This window comes from Mauremys reevesii, linkage group 2 (assembly GCF_016161935.1).
Source record: "Mauremys reevesii isolate NIE-2019 linkage group 2, ASM1616193v1, whole genome shotgun sequence".
Taxonomy (NCBI): domain Eukaryota; kingdom Metazoa; phylum Chordata; order Testudines; family Geoemydidae; genus Mauremys; species Mauremys reevesii.
The window spans coordinates 90,617,650-90,637,195 of NC_052624.1; the positions used below are offsets into that span (position 1 = coordinate 90,617,650).

At 39.3% G+C, this 19,546-nt stretch overlaps 1 protein-coding gene across 7 annotated transcripts in view; it reads right to left on the bottom strand.

The window, feature by feature from the left end:
• Positions 1-19,546, bottom strand: part of ELMO1 (engulfment and cell motility 1) — a 448,062-nt gene that overhangs the window by 261,556 nt on the left and 166,960 nt on the right. For 6 of the 7 annotated variants that reach the window (XR_005593822.1, XM_039523397.1, XM_039523400.1 and 3 more), the window contains exons 8-13: positions 17,584-17,683; positions 11,957-12,108; positions 11,229-11,307; positions 7,147-7,197; positions 5,284-5,406; positions 3,609-3,740 (exon numbers count right to left, since the gene is read on the bottom strand). Coding sequence is in view for 6 of the 7 variants with exons in the window: in XM_039523397.1 (XP_039379331.1) it covers positions 3,609-3,740; positions 5,284-5,406; positions 7,147-7,197; positions 11,229-11,307; positions 11,957-12,108; positions 17,584-17,683 (637 nt within the window). In the remaining variant the exon portion in view is untranslated. Of the gene's footprint in view, positions 1-3,608; positions 3,741-3,987; positions 4,133-5,283; positions 5,407-7,146; positions 7,198-11,228; positions 11,308-11,956; positions 12,109-17,583; positions 17,684-19,546 lie in introns of those variants that run through there. The other variant, XM_039523401.1, reaches the window with a different exon arrangement.

A 19,546-nucleotide genomic window follows, 5' to 3' on the forward strand; every position in this document is an offset into this window, starting at 1 on the left:
TTAAGGTTGTCTAACATTTCCTATTATAAGATCCTGTTTTCAGTGCTTTTAACTTGGCCAAACTTGAATCACTTGTGCTGAAATTTTCCATTCTGGGTGTCTGCCTCAGGTTGGATGTTTCTGGAAATTTTCAGCCAAAGCAGTTGAACTATTTCTGAGAGCAACGCTGGGGGAAATAAGTTGCTTTTCTCATATTAGAAAATCCTGGCAACCTTTTCTTTAATAGTTTTAACACTCCCATGCTTTGGAGCAGGGACTGGTGGGGTGGGCAGGCTGGGCGTGGGATCCAAGGGAGAAGAGGGGTACACGGAGAATGGAATTAGGAACACTAGGTATGTCTACACTGCAATAAAACACCCACAGCTGGCCCATGTCAGCTGACTCAGGCTCTCAGGGCTCGGGCTGCAGGGCTATAAAATTGCAGTGCACTCAGGCTGGAGCCCAGACTCTGGCACCCTCCCACCTAGCAGGGGCCCAGAGCCCAGGCTCCACAACTACAGGGCAGCTTTACAGCCCCACAGCCCAAGGCCCGTGAGCCTGTGTCAGCTGACGGGCTAGCTGCAAGCATTTTGTTGCAGTGTAGACATACCTAGTATTCCTAATTCCATTCTCCATGTTCCCCTCTTCTCCCTTGGATCCCAGGCCCAGCCTGCCCACCCGACCAGTCCCTGCTCCAAACCATGGGAGTGCTAGAACCATTAAAGAAAAGGTTGCCAGAATTGGAGGACTAAGGGGGAAATTGGTTTGACAAGGAGATTGGGACTAGGAGCCAGTGAGGAAATTAGTAATTGTGTCTTCAGAGTGGGGTTTGAACAGTGTGCAGTAAACAACAGATTGGGCCACACATTGAACAATGAAGATAAAACATGACTCATTAAGTCAGCACCATCCACATAATATATAAAATATTATGCACAAAAACCCTGGTATATGTGTGCACACATTCTATACAATCAATGGGAGCTGCTGCATGATAGACACTTTTCAAAATCTGGCCCTAAAACAGAAGCTGGTAGTATCCTTAAGAATTGTGGCCAATGTAAATGCCTTGGAAACTAGCAAGATCCACCTCTTTAAGCAAACAAGCATATTACAATCTCTCGTAGATGGGCCTGAGGTTGGGCATGCTTTAAAAAGATATAGAGAGAGTCTGAATGAGTTTGAAAGATACCAGCTTTTTAGCAGTATTTATTGCCCAGTCTGGATTACAGGGATTAAATGGACTCATATGCATAAGGGTGGAAATGCAAGTGTTTGATGTTAATATATAATAACCTCTTCAAGCTTGAGGAATCATGTCAATGGCTTGTGAAATTAGGACCTATTTTATCATTACCCATATATGTGACTTGGGCTTTTATAAACATCTAACACTTAACAGTATTGTTTCCATCTTTTTATTTTGTTTCAATATTTTGAAACTGTGGAAAATAATTATTGCTATCAAATGTTTTGCTGCCAGAAGTAAATCTTGTTTGCAATGTTACTGTCAAAAACAGATAAGGAAGGACAGAAATAGAATTCAGACCACTGCTGAGTACTTAACTTGCAGTAGGCTAAGAGAATAAATCTCTAAAATTTATTGGATCTTATATCTTCTGATTGGATCATGTTCTTTTGGTTTACTGTTCACTGTTCTGTTGAACTTAATCAGGCTTATATTATTTTAATTCTACCTTTACTAATAACAAGCATCCCTTCAGACCATCATGAACATCTCAAATGTGGCTTTCTGACTATAGGGTTTTACAGATGTTGTAAACCTCTGAAGCCATATCTATGCTGTACTTTCTATTTGCGCTGCCTTCATAATAATGTGGTAAAGCTTTTTGAAATGCAGAGAGATGAAACGATAGAATATCTGCACTCTAAACACAGAAAGGGAACAAGCTGTACAGGAGAAAGTCAATGATGAGACAAGCTTTTGCTCCCCCCATCTGAAAGACTGTTTGGTCAGCTTGTGAGACAGAAGAAACCAGACCTTCCTTGGTACATAGATGAACACCTCCCAGGACCTACACCAGGGGACAGGGGCAAAGCATCCTGAGGTAGAATCTCTGCCAACAATCTGCTCCCTTTGTGCCAGACAGGCAATGCACAGGTAGCAGAAACCTCCCACAACTCCCCTGTAGACACAGAGCTGATGGATCTTCCTACTGCATCTCCGTCCCCTAGTGCTTCAGAAAACAGAGAGGGTGGTTTGGCAGTGGGGTGGGATAAAGTGGAGAGTGAAAGAAGCCAGACCACTATGCACTCCAGCAATCCCTAGTTGGCCTATACTCCCATGAGGATCATACACAACTACAATTTCCCTATGCAGCAAGTTCAGCTGCAGCCTCTGATAACTGTATGTAGCAGCAGAGGGCAGCATAGAAATTCCTCTGCCTGCAGCACCAGGCAGTCTGGGGACCCTGAATTTCTTCTGAATCAGGCTTTTCGAGTGCTCTGATTTGCACCAAAATCAGTAGAGATGTGCCCACTGACGCCTAGAATATTTCCTGAAATTTTGGAATTGATCAGATAGGGCATTCAAAAGCTAGACGGACAAACATCATCAAGTTGAGTATTAGACCTGATTTCGCTCAGCCAATTACCAACCTTGAGTGTTCAGAATTAATAAATTAGGACCCCAAAATCATGGGATTTTCTTTAAAATCCTGAGATTTAAAAACAAAACACTTGAAGTTCTTTTTATTTATATTCTGGCTTTTGAATATTTAGGGTTCATGTTTTCAGTCTTACCTCCACAACCATGAGGGCTGGACACAATTTAAAAAAAAAAAATGAAAGCTGAGATTATGGTGAATTCACTTGACTTCAGATTCTATGACTAAGAAAAATGCTAAATATCACAAAACTTAACCTTTCTCATACAAACAAATTGAGGAGTAATAACCCAACTACCTACAGTGACCAACAAATTAAAATACTAACTACATTACATGGCAGTCCTCTGTTTCTGGAATGAGGAAAGGCGCTATACATACATATACATTTATACAGCAGTTTAATCAAATTGTAATCTGGATCTAATCCTGGTCCCACTGAGGTCAACAGCAAAACTCCTGTTGTTCTGAATGGGTCAGATACTCTATACCCTTTTGCTGCATTAAAAAAAAAGGTCCAAAGGCTTTAAGAACCAAAACACAGGAGCCTATATTTAAATAAAACATTCTGCCCAAACATTACTGTGTTCATAATTTGACATAACTAGAAACGGAATATATGGATAATAATTCATGCCATAGATCCCTTTGATAGTGTCTATTAATTCAAAATACCATTACGAGTAAGATTATCGTAGGACAGATTTGGAATTAATAGTCAACAGTACGTTTTCTCTTGTTATAATGTTTACATTCACTAATTCACACTGGATTCACATCTGCTAAAGCAATAATATGACTCATATTAACAGAATTTGCAGGGAACAAACAGAAACTAAAGTGTGTTGTGTTGACTAACTTTCCATTTAAACTAAAGGGAAGGAAGTAGCAGGAATGTCAGGCTATGCTGGAGGTCCCTGATTTCAGACTGTACCATAACAGATATACTGATCAGGATTCAACAGGTTAGAATAACACCTAGGTTTCAGCAAAAATACTCACAATAAATCCAAGTTTCTTATAGTCTCGGGTATACATAGATTTGCGTTTCTCAATACTGCCACTGCTGTTGTTGGGTTCAGACTCTGCATCGAAAGCAATTCTTCGGAGTTCAAATATAATATCCCTCTGAGCCTGAGGGGGTTCAAAAAGGGAAAGGTCAGTTTTAAAAAAAAAAAGCAGAGAAATGTCTCCTGTTTTGAGTCACAGCAAGGAACTACAAAAGAATGTCTCACAATACTGCGTGCTCTCCAACCCCCAATCTTACTTTATCAGCATATAACTTTCAGGATTTAGACAGATGGACATACAGAGTAACTTTGTGTCTCCCTATTTCCCCAAGTCCTCACAGTTGAGGGATTTCATTCCTCAGAAGACTCACATGAAGTACTAGTGTCCTGATAGACACTTGATGACTCAATCTTGCAACGTTGCACTCCAGCCCACACTTAACTTTAACCATGTGTGTATAACACCACTGAAGTCAATGGGATAACTCGCGGGCTTCAAGTTTCAGTTTGTGCTCAGTGTTTTGCCGGATCCAGGTCAGAGCGTACTCAGAACCTTGAAGGACTGAGCCCTAAGCATTCCTCTCAGGAACAGCAGATTTTTGTTACTAAGGGGATGATGGTGTTGCAGTAGTTTCAAATCATATCAATGCTGCACATCTGCAGCTCAGCAAGAATATCTTGTGCCAGTAATAACTGTGTTGCCATTTACAGCTACTGTGCTACTTTGGTTGATGATGTAATGTGTGATGTGTACCAGGTAATTGTGTGTATCCTTCTGAGTGAAGAGTTGCAGAAACTATCCTGCTTCTGTATGTTGAAAGAAAAGAGTGTGCATAATGATTGCTCCGATGTAACCATAGATAATGCTGTCTCTTATCTGTGGAACACCCTACCGATCCCAGGTTCCCAAACCATCATATTGTCTTCATTTAAGTCCCTCTTAAAAAACCACTTCTTCTATATAGCCTGCATGAAGCGCCTTTAAAATTAAAGAAACAAGATCTGAAAATCTTTCCCATGGCATCCTGACTTCTTTGAGTCTATTATTTTAAACTGCAAGCTCTTTGGGGCAGGGACTATCTATTTTTGTTTACTGCGCAGCACCACACACATTGTTGGAGCTAAGTAATATTAAAAACAGTTATTGTTTAACCACAAAACCCAAAATTAAGAATGAACTAGAGTTACAGGGTTATTTAACCATACTCCATCTACATCAGATACTTTTAATTTGAACATTTGCTCTAGTTCTACATGAATGAATTCAACCAAGCATGACTACCCATTTCAGGTGGTTCTGATAAACATTATAAGAAAAAAAATAGACTGATGCTGATCTGGATGCTGTACAGATTTAGCTCAGGATGATGCCAAATTCAATTGATGAACCTCAAGCTCAAGAGATAGGGGTCTGATGGGGTAAACTTGCCAGGTTATTGTCTCACTTTTGCATAACAGAAACCAGTTTGTGCAGTTTGTTTTTCAAACAAAAAATCTGGCCTTAATTTTAGACTCCCTGGAAAATCGGTCTTTATAAACACACATGGGATATCCGTGACTGCTAAGAAGTGCCACTTTGATTAATCTGCCTTTCCTGGCTCTAAAAGCTAAGCTTGGCACTACATCTGTCCCCTTACTGTTCAGACTGGATTGTGAGAGATGCTTACCTGGTCCTGTGGATCCATTTTGGTCATCATTCTGTCCTCCAGAAGGTTAAAGGTGAGCACTTGCAGAACATAAAGCTGGTGCGCCATTTCATTATTGATAGCCCTCTGGGCCCTGATAACATGCTGTGAAAGGAAGATAGTCAAGTGAATGTCACCTACTCTTTTCCAATCACTGCTTCCCATCAGTGGATTCAAGTGTTTCCATTCCTGTATGTGTTTGACGAGCAGTGGTGTATGCATACTGTTGAAGGGAAAAAGGCAAGCCCAATACTAGTAAGGTGGCTAGGTACACGGGTGTTCCATGGGCTGTGATATTAAATCCTATCCCTTAGTAAAGTTCCTGAAAGCAGTGCACAGAGTCCTCTCCTCCTGCCCTCTAGCTAGAGCATGTGCATACAGAGAACAGAAATTAGCAGCCAGGTCATCCTTTTGAAGAGCACCTTCTTCAGAAGGGCACATGCAAAGAGTGCATTTAAAGAAAGAGTGAAGAGAACAAGGTTTCTAAGCAGAAGAGTATTCATGCTGCTGATACAGCTGTCATAGTAAGCCAGTTGCTGCAAGGGAATCAATTACAAATGAACCACACTCCTACCTCTCTACCAGATGATCTCATTCTATATGAGGAAAATGGTTTAAAATTAATTAAAATTAGAATGAAATGCCCACAAACAATAGAGACGTCACCAAAGTTACAATGCAGGTGCCAAAATTATGGATAATTTTAAAGTCACCGAGGTACACAAAAATGCCAGGGAAGCTAACTAGATTGATACAATCTTCACCCCAAGGGTTTCTGTAGAGGGTGTAATCAAAGGTCACTAGCCCAGTAGTGTGTAAGGAGAGAAATGGGCATAACCACCAAGACGATGCTACTCAGTGGCAACGCTAAATAGGATGTTTGCTGTCCTCTGCTACATGGCATTGGAACATTTATGCCAGAGAATGAGTATCTGGGATTGTTACTCATGTAAATTTCACAGCAGGGGTCAAAATCTAGCCTACTATGTATACAGCCATTTAGGTAGGAAAATATAGCCTTTGAAACTGAAACAGTCTGCTTTTTCCACACTGATCATCTAGAGAAAAAGAGAGGTGCAAAGGGGGCGGGGGTCTCCAGACTGCCAAATCTGCCTAATTCTCATATCTATGTCATGTCAGATACTGCACTAGTACAGTTTAGAAGAGCCCTGATCTGGTTCTAACTATGGTCAGTGACAAAACTCCCCCTGGTTCTCAATGGGAGAAGGAGAAGGCTCTTTATTATGTTTATTAAGTCCACTTTGAAACATCTTCCATGCAATTATTTATCACCAGCAATAATCTAACTTTGGCAAACTGTGTTCCATTTAAGATCTCAAGATATGTGGAAACACAACAGTTTTCATATTGTAAAATCATCTATACACATGATGCACAAACAGGCATAGGGGATTTTGAAAGCCATGCAGCACTGTGTACATTGTTTGCTTGACAGAAAGTTTCAAATCCTAAAGTTTGGGTTGCACTACTAATCAAGGCCACTGCAGATTTTTCAAATCCCTCCTAGTCTGCAAGCTAATGCTCACTTTCTCCAAAGGAAGGGAGCCCCAAATACTGCATTTATTCATTATTATATCTTGGTAGAGAAATGACAATTTATGCATTGGGGAAATAACCTCTTTTCCCTTTTGGACGGTCAATTCTGAGTTCATTCAGCAGCAGAACTACCTTATCTAGCAAGCCACAAAACATGTGGAAATACAAAAACAACTAAAAGAACATAAACACGAATAATATACAACATACATCCACCAAAATGGCAACATGTGTTTTTTTCCCTGTACTGGTAAATAAAATCTTTGGGAACTTTATACTAATACTTACTGTTAAGATGATAGCCCGAAGCTGTTTTTGTGCCAAAATGTTTGCCATCTCCTGTTTTGGTAAAACACAAAGATTTAGCTAAAAGCATGTATTTCAGTGCAGCAGTGAGAAGAACTCTACATTCATTCCTGGGTGTGTTTTAGTACTGAATATCAGCAGTATTTCTCAGCAAGAAATTAAATGAGAGGCCTCACGGTGACTGCCTCAGCTGATGTTTTATTTTTGTTTAAATTCAGACCACTCTGAAAATGACAAAGAGGAACAAAGAAAATGAAGAGACTGGAGATCATACAGTTTATACCAGGGAGCAGAACATTTTGACTATACAAGAATAGCGATAAAAAGATGGAACATTGATTGAGACCCAATATATATAATATGAGGAAAGTATTTAATATACAAGTATTCTAGCAGAAAAAGACAGGAGGAAGTCGAATATGTTTCTACCTGCTAACTGGGACTTTGAAAATAAGTCGTAGTGAATCAAGATGTGCATATGTGTATTAGACTTTAAAAACAGTTGAAAACTAATGCTTTACCTTAAAGTCAACAATTAGCCCGAGTTACTGTATCATCACTGCAAATCAAACTTCTCCCCACTAAAAACAGTTCGGTGTTGGTGGGGGTCTTAGACGGGGGGCCTGCCATTAAAATCTATACTCACATCCTTCTATTTTATGTTTTAATTTAACTTCTATTTTTACCTTTAACCATTCAGTAACCACCAAACACACATCTTTGATTCAACATCCATTCTTAAGCAAATCCATCCAATCTCAGCTATCTAGCTGCATATCATACTGTCAGACCTTGTATGTGTTGTAATGGTCTCAGTATTTATAAAGTTGCTATTGCGGAAGTATCTAGACAACAGAACCGTAAAACTCTTATTTTTTCCTTTATTCTTGTTTGGTATATATACATTTGCATCTGTTTGATCTTTGTACACACACACACACACACTCTCTCTCTCTCTCTCTCTCTCTAAAATTTCATTCAAAAATATGCTATTAAATTACATGGGTAAAATCTTGTGCATAGCTATCTATACACTGGTATTAGCATTTGGACATTTTGGGCCACTGCTGTAAATTTTGTCTATTGCTATTATTAGCTCATCTGACTGTCTTACATAATATAGCACAACATGTCACATCAGTTCTAATGTTTTACAGTTCAAAGAAACTATCATAATCCATTGTGATTCTGTGCCATTATAATTGATTCAAAATACTGCTCATATTCAGAAAAACTAAAAAAGTTTTTGCAAATGGGTTGGCAAGAATAAATATTAAGAAAAACTAGCCAAGTTGTATATTTATATTAAAAATCTATGCAAGAAGACAGAAAACAGGAACAATTATGGCTGAAATAAAATATGAGAAGAAATGCATAACTGTGGAAAGGATACGTAAGCAAGGCAGAAGCAGCATAAACAAAGACTGGCTCTAGCACTATTAGAAGAGAACCTACTTGCTCTAACACAGAAAGGAAGTGTTAACTTACAGTCAAAGGACAATCAAGGATGTTAACAGTGTTCGCTACATCAAGCTAATGGTATTGGGTCAGAGTGCAGAGGTGAGAAGGGAAAAAAAAGTGATTGAAGACTAGAGAATCTTTGTTAGAGCTTTATTTTTATTTCTATTATATTTATTTCTATTTCCAAACAATTACTCCTTCCATGAGGAATACATGTGGGAATCCCTTCTCCATCCAAAGGAAAAATCATGGAATCGTTTAAAAAAGTGGGATAGCAGCATTTCCACTTTGCCCTTAGAATCTTTTAGTTTCCCAAGGTAACACAACTGAGGTGTTACTCTTATTGGGACCTCCTTTTGGGTCAGTGTTTGTCCCTCCTACAATGGGTTATAGTCCATTAACAAAAATGATTCTTACTGAAGAAAATCACTCTCTGACTTCAGCAGAGCTGCACAGTATTACACCAACTGAGTGGCCTACATTTTAGAAATAAATTCTTGAGGTCTTTCATTAATACAAGATTAGACAAAGTTCTCCATAGCAATCTTCAGCATCACTTCTTAGTACACTGGAACTAACAAACAATAAAACTATATATTTCAAAAGAGTTTATTTTAAATGTGTCATTTTGTGCCTCAAACACTTTTGGCTTTCTTCTGCTATTATGACAAAGTTCTTTTTTTTAAAAAAAATAACCATGGTCCAGCATTATTCTTGATAAGAGTAAAGTAACAAGGGAGTTTTCATTTCAAAAACTGTTTCTTTATATTACAGAGCCAGACAAAAGAAAAAAGGATAGTCACAAGTCACTACTAGAAAGTTAGCTATACTTTTTTTTATTACAGTGTAGTCAACTAAACAGAGTTGGATCCTCATACTGCAGCTTATGGGAGTTTGCCAAAGCCTCGGGCATTGTGCAGGATTTTTATATAAAATCGTATGGTCCCTTTGAGGAGTTTGCAGTGCAAATTATGGCAATCATAAGTGTTCCACACTTTCCAGTTCACAGCACTACACCTGCTGTTTTATTGATATAAAAGTAATACAGCATCACACCGTGAACCCAGGTGTCAATTCCAAGCCACATTCTTCACAATTGTTAGAGAAATTCCTTGTACTATTATGCCCAGTGTGGTCTGGTTCTGACAATATGATTTTTCAGTTCACTACTTCACATACATCAACTATCAGCAATGGCAACTGGACCTGGAAATCCAAGTCCAAGCAGCAAAACAATTAAATGAACTATGATTGCATAACCTCATTATTTTGCCTCAGAGATGTAGAATGCAATCAAGGTTAGCCTTTAAACCTATGTTAAAGTTAATAGAAACTTTCCCTTCCTTGAATATATGGACTAATACTTAACCACAACAATAGGTTCTGACCACTTAAACACTTTAAAGACCCCAGGACATTTTCTCCAAGTTGGGGTGTTAACCCCAGCCTCCTGGCCAAATGTCTAGTCAGGTAATTATATTCTACCTACCAGACTCTCCCTCTGCAGTTTTGTTATGTTGCAGTGGTGTTCTTCTCTCTCTATTATGTAATATTAAAGACAGCAAGGATCCACTACAAAGGGTGGCAGCAATTATGGTGGGTGAAATGATTCCCTTACCACCCTCACAGGAGTGTTGTGAAGCTTCATTAGCGTCTGCAAAGCACTTTGAGATACTCAGTGCCTTTCAACTAGGGGAGAGCTGATTTCAGAAGCATGCAGCAACTTTTCTTTTGACTTAACAGAGACATTAAATTAAGTTAAAAGATGAAGGAAACAAAAAACTTTCCATTAAAGTTACATTGAAAAATCCACTTCCTATAAAAAAAAATGCTTTTTTTGACTCTCTCTAGTATTTTGGCACTTAAATAATTGGCCTGAGTTTCAACAGTGTTGAACAAGCAGCACCTTCACATCAGATACCAGTGATGTGTCTCCACTAGAGTTCCTGCCATTACTACCACTGGGGGGAAATTCTAAGCAAAGTATCTAGTAGGCTAACATCTTAATAAACATAATGCAACTGCTCCCACATACCAGACATTACACTCCAGCTTCGTTTAACATGGAGCAGCAGTCTTGAAATATTTCCATTGGAGGCTTCTGAATTTTAGCACTAAGTTAGCTAAGTGGAACATTATTACAGTTAGGCAACTCACACATAGACATTTTGTTTTCGAGCTATGATATAAAAAAGGAATTCCCTTTTTAAACAACAGGCTGAAAAAAAACAGTTTACAAACAAAGAGTATGTTGTTAGAGTGTGTTGGCAAACATTTCAATGCACTAAATAACCACAGAAGTAAATGCAGACACCAAAGAGTGCAGTTTCCTAACACAATCAGTACAGTTTATCTGAAGCTAAATTACATCAGAAAAGCTCAACAGGCCTGATTCACCTCTCACTTACACCAGAGTAAGGCAGAAATGACTTCACTAAACTGTATGGAGGTACACCAGTGTACAATACGCAGGTCCCATATCAGCTCTAGTCAATGGTAACAAAAGGGCGAAGCGAGACCACAGCAAAGATGTAGATAAGCTGCCAAAAGTAATCAAACTCTGCTATAGGCCTGCAGATGAACGACAAAAACCAACAACTCACCTGCCTCTTGTCATCAGGTGCTTTAAGGAAAAGTGCATTTATTACTGCAATCGTGTAGGTTTGGATTTCTTGATCTGTCCTGTGTGGAACATGATTGTAATAATTATGGCAGATGGTATATGGATACGAGCTTTACAAATTATTTTTTCTTATTGTGTTATCTGAGAACAGAACATTAAGCTGAAGACACAAAATATTCAGTAAATAAGCCTGCTAATCAAGGATTAAAGTATTTGTATGTAATACACATTTTAAATGAATAGAAAGCTCCTGAAATATGATGCAAGAAAAACTGCAATTTATCTAACACCCAGTATTACTGTAGACAGCTTTTGCCTAGCCATCCAACCATTATTTATCCAAAGCACATTCAATTTAAGAAAATTTTCCTTCCCAACCTCACCCTCAGCAAGGGATGCTGTTCTACCCTACTAGTTTTCCGACAATGGTACACAAATGGATCCATCTGCATCCTAACATTACTCACCATGTCACCATTAATGGTGTCTCAGCTCCATTTCCCCGCTTCCATTCAGCCATATAGAAGCTACTACACAACCAGTTACGCCAGAACTGGTGATATACAATGGACAATACCACAACATTCATTACAAGTTGTTTGGCCATTGTTAACGGAAGCTGAATTTAATCCCTCTCAGAGACTATATGTAAAAGCTGTTCTCTTTACAACTCTAATTAAAACAAAAGTCATTATCTAGGATACTCACCCCTGAAGATGTGGGATTAACTGGCCAATTGTGATCTCCTGGGCTACCTTCTGGTACAGCTCATGGCTATTGAGCACCATTGACTCGAGGATTGCTAATGACCGTTGCAAGATAGAGATGTCCGCAGCAAATTTGTTCACATAACTTGCTATCTACAAATTTAAACATTTGAATAATTCATATCTTGTTTACATGCACAGGGAAAGGGAAGGAGGAAAAGGCAGGATTCAAAAGCAGAAGGGACAATTTGTGTAGATGCTAGTTGTTAGATGTGCATAAATGAATACTACGAAAGTATCAACCAGTTGTGTTTATTAAAATCAGAATACACTGAAGCAAATAATGAGCCAGATTCTCAGCTGGTGTGAACTCATATAGATTTGTTTAAATCAATGGAGCTATATCAATTTACATCAGCTAAGTATCTGGCCAATGTTCAAACATCACATGTTGTATGAAATCACCACTGAAAAATTGTAAGCTTTGTTTTTTGCCAGAGGATGTTTTGGAAAGAGTGGGGGAGGAATATTTTATTCTCCCTAACGTAATAATCCAGCTTGGGCATTTTTCTCAAACTGTCACTGTTAAAAACAAGGTGGGTGAGGTTTTATCTTTTATTGGACCATTTTCTGTTGGTGAGAGAGACAAGCTTTCGAGCCACACAGAGCTCTCCTTTAGCTCACTGGTAAAACAACAGCTGGGCAGATGTGGCTAAAGCAGCAGCAACCTTCCCAATGAAAGCTGCCTTCCTCTAGCATAATCTACATGTTTTCCCTCTATCATCCCATGACTTCCAGTGCAAAAGAAAATCAATCTCACTCAAAACCTATCTCAATCTTACAATTTTTAATTGAGCGAGCATGGCTGGCTCTAAACGTGGTTTGCTTCCACATCCATGATGGTAAAAACTCCTAGTAACTACTGTCAGCTAATAAGTGTTTCACCCCTACTGCAGGTGCAGGTTAACACACAGTTGTCTTCTTGTAACCAGCTCAGCACACTGTTTTTGCAGAGTGGCTATCACACCCTTCTCCATACCTACATAACCAGTTTGGCTCTGCAGCAGAACGTGTTAGACTGCATCATCCTGCATGCTGCTGATGAACTGTGTACATGTCCTCTAGGAACTCTGCCTTCTGCTGAGGATCTATGGGAGAACAGCCCAGATTTTCCCAGAATGCACAGACATAAGCATGATTAAGCAGAATGATAACTGAAGGTGCACAAAAATTGTTTTGATGGCCAAAAAATTGCTCCCTGGGGACAAACTGAATCTTACAACCAGTAACTGTTAAGGTGCCTGTGTCTCTAACCAGTTACAAAATCGTGGTTAAAAGCTATAGCGTTGATAAAGCCTTACGTTTTGTGCTTGTGAAATTCTGAGTGGAAGCAGAAGGAGGAAAGCAGCTATTTTTGTACAGGATTATTGTGTGTATTGTAGGCATCGAAACAAAGAGAAGAAAAAAAAATCTATTATGCTGCTGCTCCTGCTACAGTCTCCCACCCCCACCCTCTACTCCATTACTTTCTGCATGAGTTTTTGCTCCTACAGATGACACGGTGGGTGTTCCTCAATCGGTAGTCAGTGGGGTGACTGTTGTGAAGTTAAATACCCCCACAGTTCTTTCACTGAAAGGCACTAAGCAGAATGCCCATATTTTTACCTACTTTGCATAAAAGCAAGAGGAACACGGGGTGCATATGATGGAATTTAAGTCAGGCAGCCAGGACACAAAGATCAACATTGCAGGGAAGTGAACCCAGAGGTAAGTTGTGGAAAGTATAATCAAGTGACAAGAGTAGGAGCAACAGAAGAGAGCTAGCCTTTGTCTATACTGAGATTTCAGCCATCAGTGCAGCTGCATCAGTGCAAACCCGTAGTGTAGACATGATTTACACTGGTATATTATGATTTGCATGGGTCCAGCTTACCATGCATGGTTTCAAACTGGGTAAAATGTGCCAATGGAAATCATGCTTCACTGGTGTAAATCACGTCTATATTAGGGCTTTGCACTGGTGCAGCTACACTGGTGGCTGAAATCCCATTGTAGACAATGCCTTAACCAAAACTACTCTTCTGCTCCCCAGCCAGAATCCCTTCTCATTGTTGCAAATGTGCAGCCAGAGCGTAACAAAATGGTTTGCGCACAGAGGCTGCATCTACACTACACACCACTGGCAGCAAAAAGCACACTGTGGTGTGTAGCTACAAGTGTCAGTAAAAGTCTCAGGCAGTGGAGAAAGGCTTCAGCAGCTCCCCACTCCCAGAGCCTTTCACTGCAATGAGGAAAAGCTCTGACAGGGGAGAGACAGCTGGGAAAAGGTTGCTGGAGTCTTTCCCTGGGGCAGAGGAAGGGTTCCAGTAACAGGGAGTCAGCAGGACACTAAAAATAGCAGTGTACACGGGAAGGCACTGCTTGGGGGAAAAGAGAATCGTGTGGGTATGTACTCGAGTACATATGCACATCCTTCACATGTATCTTTACTCAACGTGCTTAAGCCATGCTTCACCATCTACACTGCTATTTATATCCAGGCTTGGTGCACTACATGGCGCTCAAAGAAGGGTGCAGTGTAAGACACCTTTACAGACCAGTCATATGCTGCAGTCATCAAAAATTTTGCTGAAATGAAACATTTTGTACAAAGGAGTGAACGTTCATGGAAACTCCAGACACACACACACACACACAAAATTCAACTGGTTTTAAATTTTCCATAAAGATTTTGAAGCTCTGCCTAGCTCATGGGTGAATTAAGGGAAACTGAGGCATGGAGATTGAAGTTCCAGTTAATCAAGGCACTTAAAAAGGTGCATAACTTTAAGCATTTGAGCAGCCCCACTGGGGTACTGAAGTGCCTTGCTGAATCAGGTCCTAAATGTCTTGCTTAAGGGGACACAGAAAATCAGTGCTTTTGTCCCATCACCAAATAAGGGGGGGGGACAAATTGCAACTTTATTGCAACAGAATGTGACAGAAGGCAAAAAGCATCAGGTCCTTTAAACAGCAATCTGTTCATTAGTTACTGCCTGGAACATTTTGATGTCAGTATAGGTATTGACGGAGCTGATATGGTGTGGTTCAAATGCCGGTCCTCCTGCAGAATACGTTTTTCAAGTGATTATCTTATTTCCAAATACAGGACTATTATTATTGCATTTGATTAGCGAATGTATGTCGTAAAAAGGACAGCTATTTTTCCTGGTGCCATCCTCTTCCCATGCAGCAAATTTTAGAAAGTTGGAACTTACATTGCATTTAGCATCATGCTGCTTGTTGTTCATTCTACAATTTAGAGGTTTCTCTAAGTTCTCTTGAGGCTTCTGCCTTTGCAGTTAGATGTTTTTTCACTTTAACTTTCCCCTTCCAGCTTTGCCTCCATCTAGTAGAGAAAAGCTCTTCACAGGGGCAGGGCTGACGTGCCCCCTAGCTTAGCAGTAGATCTTCAGCCCCCATATCCGCACTGTCAGTGGTCACGCCAGCCCACCAGCAACTTCAAAGGGTCTGACTGGTACTAGTGGAGCAATGGATTCCCATGAGAGAGAAGGAAGGCCCTATCCCTGATCCCTGGCATGCAATGAAGGTGATGGGGCTCCACGTGGGTGCAGAGGTCCATATGCACATAATACATTGCACGGTTGGGTCATAACTATGCACCTTTCCCGCATCTCTGCCTTTCTCCTTCTTTTCTATTTTCTCCCCTCTGCCATTCTTCCTTATTCTTTCTATTGATCCCTTCTCTGTTCACTCTTTTCTTCCTTCTCCTTGTCAGGACGGCTGAGTTAGGTGCCTCACTAGGAAGGAACTCATTTTTAATAGGTTACCCATGGGCATTTACCGATTAGGAATGTTGGGCCCAGAATACACGGCAGACATACCAATATCAGGCAGTGCACTTGCTAGCTTTTCCTGTAATTACTTTGCATCCTGCAGGGCAAAGGAAGAGGTTGGATAAGAAATTAATTTTATTTGGTTGACAAGGTAGCATTTGTGGGCTTTGTATTCATTTGTTAGTGGGCTCTTCAAGGACGTGCTGTACTTTATCATGTCTTATATAAGTCTGTTACAAAACAGTTGCATTCTATTCTTTTTAGTGGAAAAATGTAAAATAAAACTACCAAACCTGTAAGATATTTTTAAAAACAGAAAAAGATATGCAATAAGACATATTCAGTAACTGTTCTGATCAGTTTGGAAATGTGTGTGTAAATATCTACATCCCAGACATTTAAATAGGACACTCCACCCCTGCTCAAAAGTGACACTATCAGGTGATGAGTGACAGAAATTCTGTTCTGGGTTAACCACGTAACCCAACTGACTTTAATGAAGTTACATGAGTGCAAAAGAGCAGATGTTGGAGCCCATATTTTTAAAAATCAAATGTCTTGACTGCTCACAAATAGCAGCTTTGATCATGAAAATTGATTTTTTTAAAATCTAGTTCTCTTTTCACTATTCTGCTTATTTCCTATGTTTGTATTGATTCTTTCAGCTTGGACAGTGGAACTATACTTGTCAGTTTCACTTAAGCAATAGTCATTTTCTAACCAAATTTAGATTGCAGACACTGCAGGGAAATGTCTCTAAGAAAGAAAGAAAAGTTTCCATGAGATATTTTAATATTATTGCTACAGTTATTTTGTGAAAATATTACCATTCATTTTTAGTCTTTTTATAAGATTATTTTGGGTCAAGTTTGTCCCAGTAGTATCTTTTTCATGAAACAATGTCATCTTAATAAAAACAGCTCTACTCTCTGATTTTTTTAAAGGTGTTAATATTTTAAGCAACACATGATTACTATAAATGAAAAAGATTAGAGGGGGAGAACACTATTTTTTTCAGTTTGTTTAATTTGTGCATGTAGCAGTACTTTTGTATAATCAGTGTCACTGTTTCTATTATATCATCAGTTTTCCGGGTTTGTGTGGGGAGAGAAAAAACATTTAAAACAAGAAACTTTGATTATAAAACAAGAGAAATTAGCAGGGTGACTCAAGAGCAGGTGTAGGTCCCAAACTACTTTTAACTCACTTTAGAGAGAGAAGGTGGGTGAAGTAGTATCTTTTATTGTATAAATGATGTTGGGGAAAAAGCCAAGCTTTCCAGTTACAAAGCATTCTTCAGAGTCCCTTCATTTCAGTGTACAATACAACCAAACAAAAAATGAAACTCTCTGTCATTGCTCTTGGTTCAAGCCAAAGTAAGGCCTTATCTTAAGTTAAAACTTTAGCTTACACTAAGTTGATATAAGGTACAATTAAGCCAAAGTGAGTGTCCACATAAGGGACCAATTTAACTAAAGTCAGTTTCTAAACCAATTTAATAAATCAATATAATTTTGTCATTTATGTAAGGCTTAAGAAAGGCACCACAGACTTGATTCTGTTCCACTGAAGTCAACAACAGTGAGACTTCAGTAGAAGTAGGTTCAGGCTCCACAACAAAAAACTTAGTCTGAAACAGCCCTTCTCCCTCATCCCACCCCCACACACTTTCAGAGACGTATGTTGCTGAGTTAATTACTATCTACCTGAATAAGAACATTTCTCTCCAAATGCTTAAAACCTAGACACACAAACTGACATTAAAAACATGCATTTTAGGACAGAAATTTACCTTTTTAATGAATGCCACCGAGAATGTATCCCATGATACAATCCCATGATCCATCAGCTCAACAAATGCAGTCAGTGTAAAGGACAACATGTCTCCAAAGCTGGAAGAGACAGGAGTCATAACAACAGTTACCAGTAATGCAGCAGGGCAACAACAGTGGGAACAGTGGCAGGAAGCTTTAGAAAGGCAAGACAAAAAAGCCAAAGACGTGTTAAGAGGTAGAAGCGGAGCAAAAGAGGCCGTGCAACGAAGATACTCCAAAACACGCTAGCATTGGCATCAAAGACAGTCTCCTGGAAGAGACAAACTCGCATTTGTGAGAAAACTTCATGCAAAGGCCAAGAAAATCACCCCGTGCAGATTAAACCTCTCTTTTAGTCCATGTTTCTAGAGCTGAGGGAGGAAATCAAGCTGAGTCCTCCTTTAGCAAATGAAGTGGACACTCCGATTTGAATGTCATCTTGCTTTTATACCAATGTGTCAGGTGTGTTCACAGAAAGTTGGTGAATTGTTAATTCCTTCTCCTCACAGGAGACAAATAGAGGAAGTATTTAGAGAGAGGCTACCTGTGTTGTGCAACAACTTTTCCAATAATTAATGTTTAAAATCTATTTACAGAAGGAAGTCATTATTTAGGTTGCTTATAGGCAAAATTCTACCACCCTTACTCCTGCTGAGTAGCACCTCAAGAGTTGTCCACTGCAAAATTGCACCAATTCAACTGAAGATACAATTTAAAGTGGTTTTAGTGAAATCAGAGCAAAAGGCTGTGTGGACATTTGTAAACTGAATTAATATCAATCTAATTTATATCAATTCAGTGTAAGTCAATTAGGAACAGGGTAAAACTTAACCCAAATACCTAAAATAAGTGTGTCTACACAGGATTTTGTCCCATTTAACTTTCAATTTAAAAACTGATTTAAGTTAAGCCAGTGAACTTGTGTGCAGTCAAGGCCTGGGTGCATCAGCAGCCCTATTGGTTTCAGAGGGGCCATTCATATAGTAAGGGACTACTCAGCATGAGTGGTAGTGGCAGAACTAGGTCCTAAATAAGGTGACATGATCCTTCAAGGTACTGAGCACTCTGCCACTGATCCAGCAACATACTGAAGCATGTGATTAACGTAAAGCACAAGAGCATTCCCATTGACTTCAGTGTGACTTCTCAAGCACTAAAAGTTAAACACATGCCTAAGTACATTGCTGGATTAGGCCAACATGGTCAGCACCATTCAGAAATGAGCCCAATATCCTGGTGTCAGTTAAGGGAACTTTGATTCATAATCCTTACTGGTATATTTATTTTGTTTTACAAATCGTGCACCAACTAAGACAAATTGGTTATCATCTGCCCAAAAGTGAGGGTGAACCTGATACAGAAGAATGAGACAAAGTCTATAGAAGGATCACTGTTGCAACTAGCACTCACTGTTTACTGGAAAAATTGGGAGCTTCGGTGTTAATCTAGCATTAAGTGGTATTTTAATTTATCCAAAAATATAAAACTTCTATCTTGATTATGGCTTTAGGTTGAAATATTTTAAGGACATTAGTTTTTAGGTACATCTTGCATCTCTTACATGTGCTTGCTTTGGACAACTTTTTGTCCTGTTAAATATTAAGTGCTTTTTCAGAGCTGGAGGACTTCACCTACACAATTAAAAAAAAAGAGAGACAGCATAGCTCCATTGGTCTAAATCTAAATGGCTCCATCCTATTGCAGTGACACTGTAAAATTAAAGAAATATCTTACAACTTCTTAGTTTTGTGAACAAGCAGTATTCTAAATACTATTTAAAGGTGGAAACCAATGCAGAGTTCACATAAACATCTGTGAAGGGAAAGATTTTGGAATCCCTTACATTCCCAAGGCCTGGTCTACACTTAAAATTTAGGTTGACATAGCTGAATCGGTCAGCAGTGCCCAATGTAACTATGCTGACTTAACACCCAGTGTAGA